Raw genomic sequence first — 21,909 nt, 5'->3', positions numbered from 1 at the left:
ATAAAGACATGCTGCAACAGAAGGAAGGAGTTTGTCTTTAACTTTACAGAAAGGGAAGCATCCCGAGTTCAGTTAGTCGGTTGCAGGCTCTGACTTCATCCTGCAAACAGCTGCCAGAGCTGAGTTCTTCTCTGGTTTCCTCCTGCACAAGTCTGGCAGTGTTTTCTGCCTGGAAACCGTTTTGTATGGACGGACCGCCCGTGTGTTTTTCTTTTTTCCTTTTTTTTTTTCTTTTTTCTTTTATTTCACAACCTCACTGAACTTGAAAATGAAAATGAACTCACGTCACCCCTGCCTGCTGCCAGATCCTGCTTTTGTCCCAGTTTTCTCTCTGAGTGTGTCTGAGTTTACATCTCTCTCTCTGCAGACGTTTACAACGGCAGCATGTTGAGCTAATTTACTTTGAATAATGAAGCCCTTAATCTGGTTTGTGTACGAGCTGCACGGCAAGCCAGTTCGCCGCCGCCGAGAGGTGTTTGGAGGCGAGCGGGTGATCTGGGGAGATTTCTACTGTTAGATAAAGCATCACAAACAGCCATTGGGACTAAAATGAGCTCTTTGTCTGCCTCTATCTCAGACAAGATGACGTATCACCACAGGCCACCATCACCTCCACCTTCCTTCCCTCCTTCCCCCTCTTCCTCCTCCCTTGTTTGTTCATGTCACGTTAATGATGATGATGGTGGCGGTGTGTCTCGGCCTCCGGCCTCTCGCAGTAGCGTAAAGGGTTAACACGCAGCCACAACAAAGAAGCTGGTGCTGGGCCGGCATGTGCAGGAGTGTGTGTTAGGGAATGGGGGGGAGGATGGCGGGGTGCTCCGGCTGCCTCCTAGCCCCGCCCTGGACTTCTTTATTGGAGAGGCTGTTTACAACCTCGACGCATAGGAGTCCCCGGGTTCATTGGCCCGGCGGGGAGGGGGTGAGGAGGATGGGGTGAGGAGGAGGTGGGGGGGTAGGGGGTGGGGGGTGGGGGGGGTAAGATAGCAGAGAGGGAAATGGCACAGGAAGAAGACAATAAGGAAATATGTTGAGGGCCTCCGAGCTGCAGGGTCTCAGCTCTTGGTTTGTCTCTTTTGTTCCGGTCCGTCTCTTCTTAGTAGTAGTATTTTATTTCCTCCTTTGTTTCTTCCTGTAACAGAGTTTAACGGGCACATGTCTGAGTCAACGCAGCACGTGAAGGGAAATATGCCCCCCCCCCTCCACCACCACCACCTTCCTCTGCTGCAGCCACATTTCCACTTTGTAAAGACATGCAGCAGGGCGACTTGTTCAGGTTGTTTTTCATGGTTTGATATTCATTTGCTGCAGAAACCCGTCTGCTTCATCTAAAAACACTTAGTTTGCATTGAGCCTGACCAGCAGACGAAATGTTTTCACCCTCTGGTCTTAATCTGACATCAGGTTAGACGCCGTGCTGACCTGTGCAGCTGCAGCTTTACATTGCTCTGTCTGTAGAAGGACGTTTTATAATGTGCAAAAGAAAAAGAATCCAGTGCTCCTGCAGTCCTGACTCGCTCCCCTCTCCTCCTCCACACACTCGTGTTTACATCTACATTTTACATGAGTCTATATCGGCTTCAGCAGCGTGCAACAGTAGAATATATTTACACAGGTTGATACTATAAATAACACAAAAAACAGCAAATCAGGCTGCAACTAATGATTATATTTTGCCCATATTTCCTAGGGACTTAATGTGACACATTTAAATAACTTGTTTTGAGTCATATTCAATTTACAACCATAATTAGCTCAATTATTTCATGTGTATGTAAATCTTTCTTGTGGTATTATTATTGTCTGGAATGTTTTTGTGCTGATGATTGGGCCAGATCACCCTTATAAAAGAGATCCCTGACCTGAATGGGTTAAATAAATAAATTGAATAAAGAAGAGGATCATTTCAGCTGGAACCAGCATGTGTTTCAATCAAAAATATCAATTTTCTAAGACTATTTTTCTGTCAACTGACTAATCAATTAATGGACAAACTGTGAGAAGATAAGTTTACATTTGTCATTTTAACCATGAAACCAGCAATAAACAGAATACATACACAAATAAAAATAACATATTTGTGTTGATTTCTTATATTTTGCATGACCATAATATTAGAATATGATTAGAGTCATTAAAAACGATTTAAAAGGAAACATGATAAAAACACCAAATGTAATAATTGTGTTTATGAATAGGTTTCTAAGAATTTGTGTTATTGTGAGTCCTTTCAGCCATGCCAACATGTTAAACCTGTGTTTTCTCCCCTTGTTTCTGTTGATCAGTGTTATTTCTGTGCGTGTTTTCGCTGCAGTTGTTCGCTACATGCCTCTCGCGCGCGTGCCCGCGCCTGTCTGCTTCCCAGCCTTTCACCCAGTTCTCGCGCGCTGCCGGGTTCACCGGGTTTACTCTGACACCGCTGACTCCCCGGCCACGCCCCCCGACGGCCACGCACCCCGCGTCGGGCCAATCGCGTCGCGGCCACGTACTGATCACGCACCGCCTCACCTCGGATTGGCCGCCGCCCGCTACACCTTTGCCTGTGATTGGCTGATTGTTACCACCCGCCAGACTGCTCTGAATTTTGTTTCTGTGTTTTTTTCTGCTCTTTTTGTTTTTTTTCCGGCTCCTCTCAGCTGAAGCCCGTCTGCCGCCGCTTATTATTGCCTGCTCGCGCTCCCGGTACCGTCTCCGCCGCCGCTTCACGCCTCTGCCCGCACGGTTTAAACTGATGCTCAGCTTCACGGCGGAGCGCTGCTGTCAGGTGAGTCCGCCGCCGCACGGCAGGTGCAACTGCCCTGTTTAACGGCCGAGGTGTCGTTATAAAGTTGTTGTTGTTGTTGTTATAACTGAGCCGTTAACCTGCAGCTTCATAACAACACGCGCGGCTCTCAGGTGAGCCGCTGGAGCGGGTTAACGGGCTCCAGGTGAGCTCGGTGAAGCCGCCTGCGGCTGTTTCTGCGGGATGTTGTTGCTGTCGGCTGGTTTATCTGAGGTCATAGTGAACCCAGTGTCTCCTGGGTGCGTGTGCACAACAGTTGCATCCCCGCAGTGCATCGCTGCATCTTAAAGTTTAAAGGTGCTCTCACACTCAGGAGGAAGTCTTTGTTTTGGTAACTGCTGTTTATTATTGTTTACGAGCCGAATCAGGTGGTTTGTCTTTGTTGTTGGATCATCACTGGTTGTGATGAGCTGTGTGTGTGCGGAGGAGGTGTTTTACCTGTTGTTAATGGAATAATAATTAAACTGCCGCGAGTGTAGATGATTAATCATGAAGTATGTAAAATGTCACATTATTTTTTAGATCTGCTGATTATTAATATTATCTCATATCCGAAGCTGCTTTGATGTGTTTTTGTCGTCAATTAAAATGCAAGCTATAGTTCATTTGATGTATAAAATGCCTGTGACAGTTTTCCAAAGCCCACGTTTTCTGCCCAAACACCTAAAATATCATAAAAGACTTAAGCAAATATATATATGCATTTTAATAAGCAGCAACCTGTGAGTGCCCTTCTCATTAAGTATCTGTCAATCAAAATTCAAATGTCAGCATTAGAATCATACATTTTCTGTTGATCCCCTGATGGATTAATCAGATTCAGGCTCGGTTTTGTTCATTAAAAGCTGCACCTGAATACAGCAGCCCGAGCACAACAAAGAAACAACAGGGATATGAAAACAAAATCACAAAAACATCTGAAAGGATGAGAGTTAAATCAATATCTGGGCTAATTCATGTCAGTGATCAGGTTTTTACATGAATATTTAAATAATTATGAAGCGGTCACATTAATCCCTGCTGATAATGTGAATAAGTGTCTCTGCATTGTTTCCTGCTGCTGTAATCTCATTATGTGTGATGTGTTTGTGTGATCCTGTGCGTGGGAAATTTCAGCGCCGGAGCACGATATACTGTCTGTTTGACTTTGTTTTCTCCAACTACACTTCCTGTTGGGAGCTTCCTCCCTCTCTCTTTCCCTCCCTCTCTCTCTCTCTCTCTCTCAGGGGTGAGTCGGTGCATGCTAATGAGGGAGGCGTGGCTTGTTTCGTTCAGCGTTTTTTTGGGTGGGGGGCGCGTAAAATCTGGCACTCCACCTCCAGTCATCTATTCTGGGTGCAGGGGAGGTTCCCTGTCGGCTGGGTGTACCCGCTGCAGTGGGCCCCTCTCTCTCTCCCTCTCCATTTATATATCTAGGTCTGTCGCCCCTCGCTCGCCCTCCCTCCACTCTTCCTGTTCGTGCAACTGGGCATTCGCCAGATGCCAGCCAACTTAGCCGAGCACCCTTTGTCCCTCCACTCACCTCCCACCTAAATGTATTTTTATTTTTTTGGGTGTCATTTTTCCTCCCTCCGGCTGCCTCTGACGCTTTTTATTATTATTACTATTGTATTCCTTGTATTCCTTCCTCTTCCTATGTGGTGGTACGACTCAGGAGGAAGGAGGTGGGAAGACAGTGGCGTCACTGGTAATTAGGTGTGTGGTATGCGTTCCCAAAAGAAGAAGAAGAAAGAGGAATAGACTGCTGGTTGAGGACCAGCTGATGTCCAGTCGACCAGGTCATTATGAAGTCGTTTACTGTAAATGTGACCAGCAGCAGCGGACAACTCCGTAAACATTTTGCATCGCTGCTGCTGTTAGTATGTTGTAGTTTAACTAATTTTCTGGACTAAAGTTTTAAAAAGCTTCAAAACACTTTCATTGGAGAAGGAAGAACCAGTCTGAAACCATGTCCAGAAAGCCATTTGGCATCCCAATTCATATTTAATTTAGTTACTGTGAAAGGAAGAAGAAGACAATGTGTTCGTCTCATTAGCTGTCAAACTTTCTAGAACATTAAAAACTATCCTTATGCTAATCACGAGGGAACTCAGCCAAACACATTTGGAAACCCAACTCATTGAAAGTTGCTGTGAAAAGAAGAAGGCATTTGTTCGTCGACTCAGCTGTGAAATAAAACGGAAGAACATAACATTGTAGAAACTCAGGTGAACAATGGAACTCAGCCGAACCCATGTAGGATCCCAATTCTTATTTAGTAATTTTGAAAATTAGAAGACACACTGAGAAATTATCTGGACACAAAAGAGAATAAACAATATTTTAGAGAACAGGACATTTAATTTGGGGACAGTCTCAGACAGAATAATGAAGGAACTAAGCAGAACACATTCGGCACATGATATTCAGTATTGTTGTGAAAAGAAGACACCTTCATCTTGTTAGCTGTGAAATCAAAATGAACATAAAAGCATTATAGAAAGTAGGAATGGCAGTCAGTCTGAATGTTAAGGGAAACTTAATAAACCCATTTTGGATCCCAACTAATATTTAAAGCCTTGTGTGAAAATAAGATACTTGCCTATCTTGATTTTATTAGCTGATAAATTGACTGATTTGACACAAAGAATCTTAAGAACAGCATTGTAGGGAAAAGGACATTTAATTATAGAAAGTCTAAATCAGAAGGGAACTGAGCCGAACCCATTTGGGATCGAAAATTCTTATTTAGTAATTCGTAATTGTAAAAATTAGAAGACACTTATTTAAATCTTCTTAGCCAAGAAATAAAACGGATCCTCTGGACACAAAAGAACATAATAATGAAGGAACTAAGCAGAACACATTTGGCATCCCACATGATATTCAATATTGTTGTGAAAAGAAGACACCAAGAACATTAGGCTATAGAAAGAAGGACATTTCTATAAGGGGAACAGTCTCAGTCTGAATCTTGAGGAAACTTAATCAACTCTTTTTGGATCCCAACTCATATTTGAAGCTGCGGTGTAAACAAGATACTTGTTTTTCTTGGTCTTATTGGCTGACAAATCGACTGAGTGGACACAAAGGATCTTACAAACAGCATTGTAGGGAAAAGGACATTTCATTACAGAAGGTCTTCATCAGGAGGGAACTCGGTCAAACCCATTTGGGATCCCAATTCTTGTGAAAATAAGAAGACACTTCCGAAATCAGAGCAGGACATTTTCATTTTCAGTAGAGAAGTATCCTGTGGGGGCACAAAAAACACAGAGAGATCACATGTTTTCATTGGAGGACAACACATTTGGGATCCTTGAGCTATTCAGTCATTATAAAATGAAGACACTTGATTTTCTGCCCTCACATCATTTATCACATAAGACCTGCAACCTGACCCGGCTAAAAGTGAGACTGACCCAGTCGTTTTTTTCCTTGCTTGTGTCGCCAAGTGCTTGCTCATGGTGGAAACTATTGGGTTTCTGTAACTAATATTACAAAGAGTGCGGTTTTAACCTGCTCTATATGAAAAGTGCAATGAATGTTTTGAATTGGCCCTTTGTTAATTGAATTTAATTGAATCGATCATGGAGTCAACATGATTAAAACCTGGTTTAGGTTCCCTGTGAAAGTGGATTAATCATTGTATTAGAAAGAGGTGAAAGTTTGACAGACACATGAGTTTTATGAAAGCGAAGTGGTGATAAAATTTCCTTATACTCGCTATTTTTATTTTGAATTAATAATATAATTGCTGTTTTCAATGTGTTTAGCCGGCAAAGATTGTACTTTAAAAACATGGGAAAAAATGTGGCTAAAATTTGGCATCGTTTAGATTTGAGTGATTTTGCTTTCAATTCTGCTCATTTATTCCAGTCCATTTTGAATCCTGCTCTTCCTCAGGTTGACCCTATGGACAGCCGGACGGTGACGACCATGGAGCTAAAGCCGTGCATCGAGTACCACGACCTGGAGGCTGCCGAGGCACTGGTCAGCATGAGCTTCTGGGGTCAAAGGTCGCACAAGCCACGCCCACTGACCCCCACCTCCGACTCTTGTGACTCCATCCATCTCCACCCGGAGGGTGGGGACACACCCAAAGACCTGATCGCTCTGTCCTCACTTGTAAGAAACATTTATTAAATCCAAAATCTGCTTCAAAACTGAAAAAATAAACTATGCTAAAAAAAACACTGGATTCCAGACTATAGATTTAAGTACTAAACTGGCTTTTGGTTTGTAAATTAGCAATAACGTGATGATCAACAAACAAATTAATAAAATATAACTGTTTTTACGTTTAAAATGTTTCTGTTACCATCGGATGTTTCTTCCATATGGTGCATTGTTTTTAAATAAAATCTCATCCGTGTTGTGATCTCCCTCAGTGTATGACTCCACCTCACAGTCCGAGCTTTGCTGAGGCCTCCACCACCACCTCCGCTATGAGCCCCGTCTGCAGCACAGTCTTACCCCGCCCTGGCCCCGCCCCCCTCAGTGACTCCCTCACCTGCCTCCCACAGCCCTCCTCCCCCTTCACCTCAGACACCTCAGCACTTCCACCTCAGGCAGAGTCGTCCTGCGTGGCTCCATCCAGCAGAGCGATGGCCACCAGCGTCATCCGCCACACTGCCGACCCCCTCCACATTCGTCCTCCTCCTCCACCTCCCTCCACCACTAATCCGACAGAAACCTCCACGCCGCCTCAGCCGGGACTTCCAGAGATTCTTCCAGAGGAGAAGGACGGACCTCCTCCGTCTCCTGACAGCCCGTCCTCTCCTCCCTCCTCAGCGTCGCCTCCTCACTCCTCCCCCCTGCCTTCATCCTCCTCTTCCACTCCGGTCTCTTCCTCTCCGGTCCTCTGCCAGGTCTTCCCGCTGAGCAGCCGGACGGGGATGATCTCTGCCTTCGTCCAGGGTCCGGTTCAGGTGCAGACTCATGGGGGGCCCAAGCCCATCCTGCCCCAGTCTCCTTCCAGCTTTGCCCAGCCTCTGCTGGTGGGTTCCACCGTGACACAGGGGACTGTGATGTTCGTGGTCCCCCAGCAGCACCTTCCCCAGCCGCCGCAAGGCCCGCAGACTGTCATGACCCTCGGTAATACCAAGCTCCTCCCCCTGGCCCCGGCTCCCATTTACATGCCGACCGGAGCGAGCGGCGGCACCTCGCAAGCCGACTTCTCCCGCAGACGAAATTATGTCTGCAACTTCCCCGGCTGCAAGAAGACCTACTTCAAGAGCTCACACCTGAAGGCTCACCTGCGCACACACACAGGTAAGACACTGAGGCGCCACAGGGGTAACTTATTTAACTTACGCAATTTAAGTCCTAACATAGTTATTTTAACCCAACCCATGATGTTTTCCTAAACCTAACTAAATTTTATTTTGAAAGTCTACCCGGACATTGCATATTTATTCTTACTAACTTGACTGTGGAGCACGACATGTGCAAAAACAACGCTAAAAGTACCCGGGGTGTTAAAAAGCTACTAGAAACTGTCTACGTGTCCTGACCATTGTTAGCTTGTTGCTTTTAAGGAAAGGGAAAACTAGCTCAACTAGTTGAATAACTGAATCCCAAAACTCGGAGCATCTTTAATTGTGATACAAAATCCTGAACATCTTGTGTTTGTGTCTTCCCGTCTTCCTCCGCAGGTGAAAAGCCATTCAGCTGTCACTGGGAAGGCTGCGATAAAAAGTTTGCCCGCTCCGACGAGCTTTCCCGCCACCGCCGGACACACACTGGCGAGAAAAAGTTTGTGTGCAACGTGTGCGACCGCCGCTTCATGCGCAGCGACCACTTGACCAAACACGCCCGGCGGCACATGACCACCAAAAGGACGTCCTCGTGGCCTGCCGAAACCCGGGACCTCAACAAAGTGGCCCTGCCCAAAGGCCAAAATAGAGGCTCTGCACTTCCTGTCGGCATGCTGGTCCCCACAGCCAACTAAGACACTCAGTCAGGAGCCCCCAGGGGCCACTCGAGGGCGGGGCTCCACATCAGGAGGATCTTTTGTGCTCTACAAATCGCTCGGCTGGCGAACACAGTGAAGATGTTCACTGGGCTCCGGCTACGTTTACATGAACAACAGGGTCATTAACACACAGTCTGCTCTCATTAACAAACGCTAGTTAAGATGGCCGCCATATTAAACAGGTTACTGTGGCGTGATCCACCGACAGACTCATTAACCGACACACCAGCGCCCCCAAGAGGCCGAAATGGTCATTACACCCCAGAAAACCGTTGGCAGGATTAAAAGAAAAGTTTGTCCTGAAGGTGGCGTCAGAGGAAAGGTCATGAAATCAGAAGGCTTTGTCGTCTGTACGTTGGCCTTTTTAGGACATTTCAGGCTACATTGTCAGCTGTAACTGCAGCTGCATGCTAACATTAGCAAATTAGCATTATGTTTTTTTACATGTCATGTTGATATGCTGATGTTTAGCATGTTAACAAGCTCACAGTTAGCATGTGTATGCTAACATTTAGTAAGATAACCATAGCATGTAATCTATTAGCATGCTAACATGCCAACTTTAATATGCTGTACATTAGCATGCTAATGTTAGCATGTTAGCAAATTAGCAATTTTTTTTACGTCATAAAATGTTAACATGCTAAACATCAGCATGTTAACTAGCTTACAGTTAGCATGTGTATATGCTAACTTTTAGTAAGATAACCATAGCATGTAATCTATTAGCATGCTAACTTGCCAACTTTAATATGCTGTACATTAGCATGCTAATGTTAGCATGTTAGCAATTTTTTTACATGTCATAAAAATGTTGACATGCTGATGTTTAGCATGTTTACTAGCTTACAGTTAGCATGTGTATATGCTAACATTGAGTAAGATAACCGTGGCATGTTAGCTTATTAGCATGCTAACGCGCCAATGTTAATATGCTGTACATTTGCATGCTAATGTTAGCATGTTAGTTCAAGTTCAAGTTCATTTTATTTATATAGCACATTTTATAGCAGCCAATGACTGACCAAAGTGCTTTACAGAACAACAAAATTAAAAGACACTAACACCATGCATAGCAGCACATCATAGAACAGTACAGCAAAGATAAGAACAGCTTAGAACGGAAGAAGCACAAGCAATCATAGAGTTATCAAAAATAAACAACAGAAAGGACATATAAACATACACACACACACATATACATATAGGTATATGTATATACAAAGATACTCATACATAAACAACCTTAATTATAGGCCAAAGAAAACAAGTGCGTTTTTAAAAGTGACTTAAAAGAGATCACAGAAGGGGCTATCCTAACGTCTAAGGGCAAATTGTTCCACAGCCGAGGCCCAACCACAGAAAAAGCTCGATCCCCTCTGCGTTTAAGTCTGCAGTGAGGGACTTGTAACAGATTTTGTTCGCCTGATCTGAGACTTCTCGATGGAGTATACGGTTGTAGCAGTTCAGTTAGGTAGCTAGGTGCTTGGTTGCATAAAGCTTTGTACACAAATAACAGGATTTTAAACTCAGTTCTGAAATTAACGGGCAACCAATGAAGAGACCGCAGAATTGGGGTGATATGATCACTTTTACGACTATTTGTGAGGAATCTTGCGGCGGCATTTTGCACCAATTGCAGACGAGCAGTTTGGGATTTCGAGATACCACAGTAAAGTGAATTGCAGTAATCTACACGTGTGGTAATAAAAGCATGAACAGCCATCTCAAGAGTTTTAGGATTAAGAAAAGGTTTGACTTTTGACAAGAGACGTAGGTGATAAAAACTAGAGCTTATTACCGAGGAGATTTGTTTATCAAAATTTAAAGACTCATCCAGTAGAACGCCCAGGTTCCGAACACTTGAGGATCTAAACGCCGCTAGTCTGCCTAGGTCGAGGGTGGCAGCCTGGGGATTAACAGTGGGCCCGAAAACAATGATCTCTGTTTTGGTTTCATTTAAAAACAAAAAATTTTGGTCCAGCCAAAATTTTACTTCATCTAGACAGCCTAAGAATGATGAAAGGGCAGAGGGATCATTTCTCTTGATTGGAACGTACATTTGGGTGTCGTCTGCATAACAGTGAAAAGATACCCCATGTCTTCTTAGAATGTTGCCCAGCGGTAACATGTAGAGGGAAAAGAGAGAAGGCGCTAAGATAGATCCTTGAGGAAGGCCATAGGTTAGAGGCGCAACAGACGATGAGCAATTTCCTAGCTTTACTCTGAAAGTACGACCCGAGAGATAAGACTGGAACCACTGGAGGACGATGCCTTTTAGCCCCACATCACATTCTAGTCTGGATAACAGGATGGAGTGGTCGATCGTATCAAAAGCTGCCGACAGATCCAGAAGAATAAGAGCCACAGAATCACCAGTGTCAGTGGAACGATAGATGTCATTTAAAACTCTCAGCAGAGCAGATTCAGTACTGTGAGCAGACTTAAAACCAGATTGAAATTTTTCAGAAATATCATTGCGTTTTAGAAAGATCTGGAGTTGGTCAAGCACAACTTTTTCTAACACCTTAGAGACAAAAGGCAAAACAGAGATAGGGCGGAAGTTATTTAACACGGTAGGATCCAGTGAGGGCTTCTTGAGTAACGGAGTGACAGTGGCCTCCTTAAGGGCAGCAGGGATAGAGCCGGTAAGGAGGCACTTATTAATAAAGGAAACCAATCCTGGCCCAACTGAATCAATAACTAATTTAAGACACTTAGGAGAGATGATGTCTAGAGAGCAGTACGAGGGTTTCATCTTAGTGATAATTTCTTTAAGGAGATTCAGACTGATTGGCTCAAAAGCATCCCAGGTAACAGAATTCATCAACTGACTAGTTTCAAAGCGGCTGGCATTGCATCTCAGGTTAGATATTTTGTCAATAAAAAATCTCAAGAAACGTTCACATAGCTCATCCGAAACACCATTCATTACATTTACCGGAGGATTTAAAACCGAGTTGATAACAGAAAATAAAACCTTTGGTCTAGAGTGGTTTGCCATTATCATGTCAGAGAAGTGTGCAGCTTTTGCCGCCTTTACAGCATTCTGGTAGGTCGACAGACTGTCTTTAAATAACTGAAGTGAAATATGTAGCTTGTCCTTCTTCCATTTGCGCTCAGCCTTTCTACTAGCTTGTCTTAGTCGCCGAATATCCACGTTGAGCCATGGTTCAGATTTAGGTTTAGGTTTAAAGGGCTTAAGCGGAGCAGTTTCATTAAGGGCATTAAACCAAGTGGAGTATAACAGACCGAGATGTTGGTCGGCATCTAATTCCAGTAGTGGAGAGTTCAGAAGCAAGTGTGTGGAGGAATTCATAAAGTGCTCGTTAAAATTTGAGCCAAAATGAGGAGAGTATGATCTAGACAGTCTTACATCTGCACTGGTGGTTTGAGCAATGCAAGGAAGAGATGTAGAAAATAATATTGGCTTATGGTCCGAAAGCATAAAATCAGATATCACAACATCACTAATCACCATCCCATATGAAAGCACAAGGTCCAAAGTGTGACCCTTAACATGAGTGGAATCATTTATCCACTGGACTAGGTTAAAAGATTCAATGAGGCTGAGAAAATCTTTTGACAGGGTGTTAGATTGGCAACAAACGTGAATATTAAAATCACCCACCAATAGAAAACGGTCATAGGTTGTGGTGATATTACCAATGAATTCTGTAAATTGCTGAATGAAGTCTTTGAGTGAATGTGGAGGACGGTAAATCACCCCTAATAAAATAGGGCCATTCCAGTCTAAGTGAAGTAGTTGAGCTTCAAAACTTGAAAAAGCACTGACAGGAACCGGCCGGCATCGCACAGAGAAAGAGTTTTTAAAAATAGTCACGATCCCGCCCCCTCGTCTGTTCGGACGGGGGGAGTTAAAAAACGAACAGTCAGTTGGCACTAGTTCAGAAAAAGGGGTTAGATCACCAACCGTAGTCCAGGATTCCGTGATGAACATGAAATCCAAACTATGAGAGGAGAAGAAATCGTTGAGCAGGAAGGTTTTGTTGACCAAGGATCTAGCGTTGATCAGTGCCATTTTGGGCGGATGAATCACAACGGGGAAAACTCCGCCTTTCTTCAGAGAACGTAGATTTCCGGGATTCACACCGTTTTGCCGATGACAGCGGCCAACCCGAGGTAAGCGAACCAAATGGACAGACGAAAATCGCGGGGGAATGATAGATTGAAGCCACCGATGAGCCAGGGCTCGCGGTCGCCGGGCAACGTAATTGCCGTCCGACATATGGTTTGGATTTGCATCGATCCTGAGTCTTTCAGTGGTTTTCAACCTGATGATGCGTCCACCCCGACTCCCGCGTTTCCTTCTGCGTTTCCTTCGTGAAGTGATAAGCGGCCACTGGCGAATACATTCCAATGTATGCGTAGTGGTGTTTCTGTGTGTTTGATTAAAAACGTGCGCTACATCCTGCTTGTAAAAGTCCATAAAAGAGGTGCGAATGTTCAGGAGTGACTGTCGGTCATAGACCAGACGTGTGCAGCAATTTGAAGCCCAGATAGACATCCATAGATAAATCCATAAAAATAAGTACGAGAGAGACCGACGGCCAGCCGAACACACAGGCGCCATCTTCCTCTCTCCATCATGTTAGCAAATTAGCAATTTTTTTTACATGTCATAAAATGTTAACATGCTAAACATCAGCATGTTAACTAGCTTACAGTTAGCATGTGTATATGCTAACATTTAGTAAGATAACCATAGCATGTAATCTATTAGCATGCTAACTTGCCAACTTTAATATGCTGTACATTAGCATGCTAATGTTAGCATGTTAGCAAATTAGCAATTTTTTTACATGTCATAAAAATGTTGACATGCTGATGTTTTGCATGTTTACTAGCTTACAGTTAGCATGTGTATATGCTAACATTGAGTAAGATAACCGTAGCATGTTAGCTTATTAGCATGCTAACGCGCCAACGTTAATATGCTGTACATTAGCATGCTAATGTTAGCATGTTAGCAAATTAGCCATTTTTTTACATGTCATAAAATGTTAACATGCTGATGTTTAGCATGTTAACTAGCTAACAGTTAGCATGTGTAAATGATAAAATTTAGTAAGTTAACCTTAATATGTTAGATTATTAGCATATTGACATGCTTATTAGCATATTAACTGCTAAATGTACACATTCTGATATGTACATTTAGCATGCTAATGTTAGCATTTAGCACCTCATGAATCTCTGGGCATCATCAATATCGGTTCCAAACTTCATATCAATCCATTCAAGAATTTTATCTGCAGTTTCGTCAGAAGTTCACACGCTTTCCTTAGTGTTTGACGTTCCACCATCAGCGGTTTGTTTACATGTTTACTGTGGAAACCATATTTGTTTGTGTTTACACAAAATGTTCACAGTGATCTAGTTCCCCCAATCATGTGTTGTGTTTGATCACTGCAAGGACCAACTTTATACCTTTTAGTAGTTCAGCTTTCGAGGATTTGGTTTTGGTTGAAAGGTTTGACTCAGCAGTTGTCATATTGTAAAATTTTTATAACTGAGGTGATATTTTACTTCTATTTTGAAGAAATAAACTGCAAAAATTTTCTTCTGCCTGTTAAGTGTTTAGAAATAAATCAGAATAAGGTGCAAACATGCCACAGAAATTAAACTGACTCAAATTAAGGTATTTGTATAACAGCTGAAATAATGAGAGCTTTTCCGTAATCTAATTCAAACCAAGAATATCTGAGGTGAAGCGATGTAGACTAAGCCGGAGCCACCAGCCGAGGACAGAGCGAGTTTCCCGCCCTGCTCAGGACATTTTATTCCCACAAACCACAAACGGAAGGAGGAGGAGGAGGAGACAGGCTGCTATTCATCCACGGACAGAAACAAACAAAAACCTGACATTGCACTGGATTTTTTAAATCTTGCTTGTTTTTGTACTCTCTGTGTATAATCATGTTTACTTCATGTGTAAATGTCACGTTTAGCAAATTGTATGCACTCGTTTCTATTTTAATTTTTTTGCCAAAGCCTCCGTATCGTGCTTCTTTTATTAGCCTACTTCTGTTAATTTGTCTGTGACCTGTAAATATTGTAAATATATTGATATCTATATGAATGTTACATGTATCTGCATTTATTGACAGTACGAGTTATTGATATTTTGTCAGTGGACAGTATTCCTCACTGTGATACTACCTACTATCTTTTGCTTTACACATTATTTTTTATTTAATAAACATTTGAGTTGAGGAGAAAGTGCTGTTTTTGATAGCTTGATTTGGCCCATAGTGTAGCCAGTAAGAAAATACCTCATGTTATTAAATGTTATTCTTAATAATAACGGCTTATATCGGAATAATCCCATTTCTGAGCGTTAGCCTGTAAGCAATGGTGAAGAATATGGCTTTTATAATAAAAATGTACCACAAACAAACGTGTTGGTTTGTAGTTTGTTCTTTCATCACCGGACTACATTTCAACAGAGGTCATTTAGTTTTGTTTTTGGGTACTTTTAGAGGAAATGATGAGGGACAATAGATTGAAAATTATTAGCATGGCTATGCTAATGTTGGATTATTTTGTTTTTCTGTTGAGTTTCCTCTTGGAAAGTTAAAGAAAGAGTCCAACATGTGAGACATTCAGAGGTCAGTTTAATGTTCCAAACCTGGAGCCTAGCTTAGCATACAGACTGGAAAATAAACTAGCCTGATTCTGTCCAAAGTCTAAAAGTACACCTACCTACACCTCTAAAGTTTGTTTAATATGTTACAAACTTGAATATAGATCCTACAATTTGTGGTTTCAGGGAGAGTTATAGGTCTTTATGCTAAGCTAGGCTAACTAACCATGTCCTGACACACAGACATCAGACATCTCACTCTGGAATGAAGCAAATAAGCATATTTCTCTAAATGTTGAACCTAAATACACAGTACAGCAGAGGTGGAATATATACTGATGTACATTTACTGACAACCTGTACTGAAAATTGAAGGTACTTAAATTGTATGTTATTTTTAGACTGTTTAATCCACTACATCTCAAAAGGTACTGTACATTTATTTGACATATTTAGTTACTAGTTAGTATACAGAATATGAATCTGTATTAAAGATTTAACTCACCAGCTTTAACATGTATGTTGCGCATCTGTGTCATTGACACTGGGGACATGTCCCCAACACTTTTTGAAAGCATAATTTGTTTTTAAGAATGTTCTGAAAAAGGGCTTGTACCAAGAAATGTTAAATAACAATGTAAATGTTTTGACAAAGGTGTATTTGCACAGTGTGAAAACATGCAATGCAAGTAAAATATAGTAGAAACAAATATGCATTGTCCAAAAAAGTTACTTAACGAAAAAAAACAACCAAACAATCTCTGTTTATAAAAAAACAAAAAGATTCACCAGTCACTAACTTTTACAACTTCTTTTTGGTTTTCAGTTCTCTCCATGTGAACGTGACAGAAGAGGAGGGAAGACTAAATCAACAGAATGACAATTCTGTACTGACTCAGATCCTGTTAGAGGTTCAGAGTTTGATTTGTCACTTGCTGCCTGAATTTTGTGTTTTCCTATACATAATTCTATATAATAGTGTTGACTTTTTCTACTTGTAAATAATTTTCATATATTGATTCTATACAGTGTGTTTATATTTATACATCTACGTAGAATGTTACTGATTATACTTTTATTGGATATTGTTATTTTACATTCCTCTGTGCTGCTGTGTCAACCTGAATTTATTTTGGATTAATAAAGGTATGTTTTATCTTAAATAAAAACATTTCCACCATAAATTGGTGCAGAAAGATTCATGCAGGAAATGCTGGAAAATTGTTTAATGCTCAAAATTTTCATATAATTTGTAAACACAAAATGACAGCCTTTGAGTTATGTATTGTGTATTGCGTGTTTAGTTTGGTCATGTGGTTTAGTTTTCAGGACAGAACCTGATGAAGAACCTGATCTTCATCACCATCAGCTGCAGGTTTAAAGTCTCTCTGAAGAGAAAACACTCGGTTTGTGTTGTGATTTATCTTAAACTGAAGTCCAGCTCATGTTATATTTGCTCTTTAAATACGTTTAAAATAACATTATACACAGATATATTATCCACACATGATTAACACCAACATTCTACACAAATGTCTAAATAATATATACACACAGTATACACACTATATACAATCAATATACAATTAACATTCTATAGGTGTAAAGATATATACACACCGTATACACACTATGTACGATCAATATACAATTAAGATTCTACACAAATGTATAAATAATATACACACTATATACAATTATCATTCTATAGGTATAAAGATATATACACACACTGTATACACACTATGTACAATCGATATGCAATTCACATTCTACACAAATGTATAAATAATATACACACTGTATACACACTATGTACAATAAATATACAATTAACATTCTATAGGTGTAAAGATATATACACACCGTATACACACTATGTATAATCAATATAATCAACATTCTACACAAATGTATAAATACTATACACACCATATACACTATATACAATTATCATTCTATATAGGTATATACACACTGTATACACACTATGTATAATCAATATATAATCAACATTCTACACAAATGTATAAATACTATACACACCATATACACTATATACAATTATCATTCTATATAGGTATATACACACTGTATTCACAATATGTACAATCAATATACAATTAACATTCTACACAAATGTATAAATAATTTACACACTTTTTACACACTATATACAATTATCATTCTACATAGATGTAAAAATATACACACACTGTATTCACAATATGTACAATCAATATACAATTAACATTCTACACAAATGTATAAATAATATACACACTATGTACAATCAATATACAATTAACATTCTACACAAATGTATAAATAATATACACACTATGTACAATCAATATACAATTAACATTCTATAGGTGTAAAGATATATACACACCGTATACACACTATGTACAATCAATATACAATTAACATTCTACACAAATATATAAATACTATACACACTATCTACACTACATACAATTATCATTCTATGTAGGTGTAAAGATATACACACACTGTATACACACTCTGTACAATCAATATACAATTATCATTCTATGGGTGTAAAGATATATACACACTTTATACACAGTATATACAATTATCATTCTATATAGGTGTAAAGATATATACACACTATATACACACTATGTACATTTAATATACAATTATCATTCTATATAGGTGTAAAGATATATACACACTATATACACACTATGTACATTTAATATACAATTATCATTCTATATAGGTGTAAAGATATATACACACTGTATACACACTATGTACAATCAATATACAATTAACATTCTATATAGGTGTAAAGATATACACACACTGTATACACACTATGTACATTTAATATACAATTATCATTCTATAGGTGTAAAGATATATACACACTGTATACACACTATGTACAATCAATATACAATTAACATTCTATATAGGTGTAAAGATATACACACACTGTATACACACTATGTACAATCAATATACAATTAACATTCTATATAGGTGTAAAGATATATACACACTGTATACACACTATGTACAATCAATATACAATTAACATTCTATGTAGGTGTAAAGATATACACACACTGTATACACACTATGTACAATCAATATACAATTAACATTCTATGTAGGTGTAAAGATATACACACACTGTATACACACTATGTACAATCAATATACAATTAACATTCTATATAGGTGTAAAGATATACACACACTATATACACACTATGTACATTTAATATACAATTATCATTCTATAGGTGTAAAGATATACACACACTGTATACACACTATGTACAATCAATATACAATTAACATTCTATGTAGGTGTAAAGATATACACACACTGTATACACACTATGTACAATCAATATACAATTAACATTCTACACAAATGTATAAATACTATACACACTATCTACAATTATAATTTTTCATATGTGTAAAATATATACACACTGTATACACACTATGTACAATTCTCATTCTATATAGATTTGGTATTCTACCATTATTTAAAGTATTTTATAAAATATTTGGTACTTTAACCTGTAACAACTCATATTTTCTACATTTTTATCTATGTTAAATCTAAGAAAACTGTATTTGAGTGCAGGAATGTGAAATTGCCTTTTCAGTTCTTCTTCATCTGCTGAGCAAAATAAATACTTTTAAAATAAGATTATACACAAATATATTATCCTTGTGACACACGATTAACACATAATATGATATATATTGTTGGTAGATACTTAATCTGCAAAAGTGCTGGTAACACAGTCAGGATGGACTGGATCCCAAATGTAAGACTCTTTAATGTGAAGATTAAAAACGATTATCATCTTGTTGCTGCTGTTTACATTCACCCAGATGCAAATTTAAAAAATGTACTGCAGAATGTTCTGGGTGTATACAAGTATGTATACATCAATATAAATAACCGTATATATTGTTTTATTTTATTTATTTAGTTACCATTTAATACACATTTATATATCTGTTAAGTTCTGTATGTGGAACATGAAGGCACTACAAACTTTGCTTTCCTTATTCAACCTTGTGTTGTATAATAATATATAAACTATTAGAGAAGAATTTTTATGTAGCAGAAAATGTAAATATTCAAGTAAAGTACAAATAACTCCATTTAGATTTTAAGCAGCCTGCAGTACTTCGATACCTTTACCTGATCTATAAAGCATTAGTAAATGTTTTACTAACCATTTATTATGAATTGTGACTTAAAATAAAAAACAAATTGTCCACCTCATTTACAGGTTTAATATATTGCAAACACTCAAAATATAATCAGTAGTGGAAAGTGACTAAGTACATTTCCTCAAGTGCTGCACTTAAGATAAGAAGCAATAATATAAACACTATATATGAATTTACAATTAAGATTCTACACATGCATACATGTATAAATAATATACACACTGTATACACACTATATACATTCAATACAATACTCATCATAGACTTACAGTGAGTTTCTTCCACCTCTGTACTGGAGGTTTGGACCACTCTTCTTTTGCCAGCTGCTCCAGGACTTTCAGATTTGATGGGTTCCTTCTCACGTCTCTCACTGCTGCCCACTCCAGAACTCTGCAGGGTTTGTCTTAAAACATGTTTGGTGCTTTTTGAGGTCTGCCTTGGGTCACTGCCCTGCTGTAAGAGCCAGGACCTCTGACGGAGACCCAGCTTTCTGACATTGGGCCCCAGAAGTCTTTGGTAGTCTTCAAATGTCATGCACACAGTCAAGACATCCAGAGCCTGAAGCTGCAAAGCAACCCATATACATCAGTGAACCTCCATCACATCTGACTGTAGGGACCCTGTACTTTTCTTTGAGGGCCTCATTTTGTTTTCTGAAAACACAAGAATGATTTACCAAAAAACTCTGTTTTAGTCTCATCTGTCCACAGGACTTTCTCATAGAAGGATTTTGGCTTCCTCCAGTAAATTTAGGCAAACTCCACTCTGGCTTTTTTTGTTTCTGTCAGCAGTGGGTCTTCCTGAGACCTCCTGAGTCCTCCTGAGTCTCCTACTGTAGCATCCCTTTTCACTCAGATGGCGACTGATGTCTGAGCTGACCCTGTTGTTACCTTTGTCTGCAGGTCAGCCTGAATTAGTTTGGAAGTTGATCAAGGTTCTTTATCCACTATTCAAACAATCCTTCGTTGTGATCTTTCATCAGGATTTTGTCCAAATGCATAGAGATTAGCTGCAGGTCCCATGGGCTGTAAACTTCTTCACACACAGTAACATTAAGATCTCTGGAGATGGTCTTTGGTTCTCAAATCCTCAGACAAACTCTTTTCTCTTCTTTCTTTTGTCCACGCTCAGTGTGGAACACAAACACACAACACAAAGGTTGAGTTTCTCCATTTTAACTGGTTGTAAATCTGATTTATATGTTGCTAGCACCTGTGAGCTGCTACAGGTGAGCTTACTTACAAATTAAAGCAGCATCGCATGGTTCAAATACAATTAATTCTGACGATTTTGAAAAGCTGCCAATAATTTAGTCCAGTCCGATTTTGGAGTTCTGTGTGGAACGTCTGAGATTTGGCTTTTTTTTCTCTCATTTTTTGTGTTGTTCCAAGCAAACCAAAGAAATCACCCAGAATACCAAAAAATTTGGAATTGCGACACTTTTCTGGGAATATTTTGGGCCGTGACTGTGTAAATAATTCACACACCATATACACACTATACACATTCTACATAGATGTACAAATAACACACTGTATACACTAAAAGTGCAATTTTGAGGGACTTATTCAAATTTATTTTATTTATTTGTTGGTATTTACTTCACTGCATCTCAGGGGGAACTAGTGTACTTTTTACTGCACTATATATATTAGATTACTTCATAGATTCAGATTAATAACATATCAAATCTGACCAACAAATAAGTGATGTATTATTAAAGGTTAAAATAAAATGCTACTTTATTGATCCCTTAGTGAATTTCATTACTCACACAGCAGAATATAAAGTAATTAAAACAAGCTCCACCTTCACCAGCGGTAACATTAAAGTGAACACATGAATGCATCAATAATTATAATTCAAGAATATATATTATTATATTATTCTGAAATAATGCATACTTTTTGCACTTGATTGTATACTTAAGTACTTTAAATTAGAATAGAGTGTTTCTTCACTGTGGTATTACTACTTTTACTGAAGTAAAGGATGTGTGTACTTCTTACACCACTGAGTATATTGCCGTTTAATATAATTAATAATGCATATCTACAAGGTTACACTGTTGTTTATTTGTCATTATAAAACACAAGGTTGTGTAACAAAACTAAAGTGTGTAGTCCCTTCATGCTACACACACAGAACTTAACAGACAATTAAATGTGTATTAAAATATGGTAACAAATGTTGTACTTGTAAGTATGCTTTTGTACGTGTACTTGTAATAATAGTATTTCTACACTGTGGTATTCCTGCTTCTGTAGACTAAAGAATGGATCTGAACTTTTTGCGTCTCAGTGCCAATAAAACATAGTTACTACT

The 21,909-nt window shown here is 39.4% G+C and overlaps 2 protein-coding genes across 2 annotated transcripts in view; one reads left to right on the top strand and one right to left on the bottom strand.

Annotated features, from left to right (window-relative positions):
- The window catches only part of LOC119909371 (NACHT, LRR and PYD domains-containing protein 12-like), a 216,718-nt gene that overhangs the window by 172,777 nt on the left and 22,032 nt on the right, over positions 1–21,909 (bottom strand). The window lies entirely within an intron of this gene.
- Positions 2,616–9,556, top strand: klf11a (Kruppel-like factor 11a). The gene is made up of 4 exons (XM_038727623.1): positions 2,616–2,761; positions 6,665–6,886; positions 7,150–8,032; positions 8,416–9,556. The coding sequence occupies exons 1-4, from the start codon at positions 2,729–2,731 to the stop codon at positions 8,709–8,711; spliced, it is 1,434 nt and encodes a 477-aa protein (XP_038583551.1). The 5' UTR covers positions 2,616–2,728; the 3' UTR covers positions 8,712–9,556.

This window comes from Micropterus salmoides, unplaced genomic scaffold, assembly GCF_014851395.1.
Source record: "Micropterus salmoides isolate LMB-PRFRI ecotype aquatic unplaced genomic scaffold, ASM1485139v1 Ms_hic_scaffold_18, whole genome shotgun sequence".
Classification (NCBI taxonomy): Eukaryota; Metazoa; Chordata; class Actinopteri; order Centrarchiformes; family Centrarchidae; genus Micropterus; species Micropterus salmoides.
This window is presented reverse-complemented; position numbering and strand designations above follow the sequence as displayed.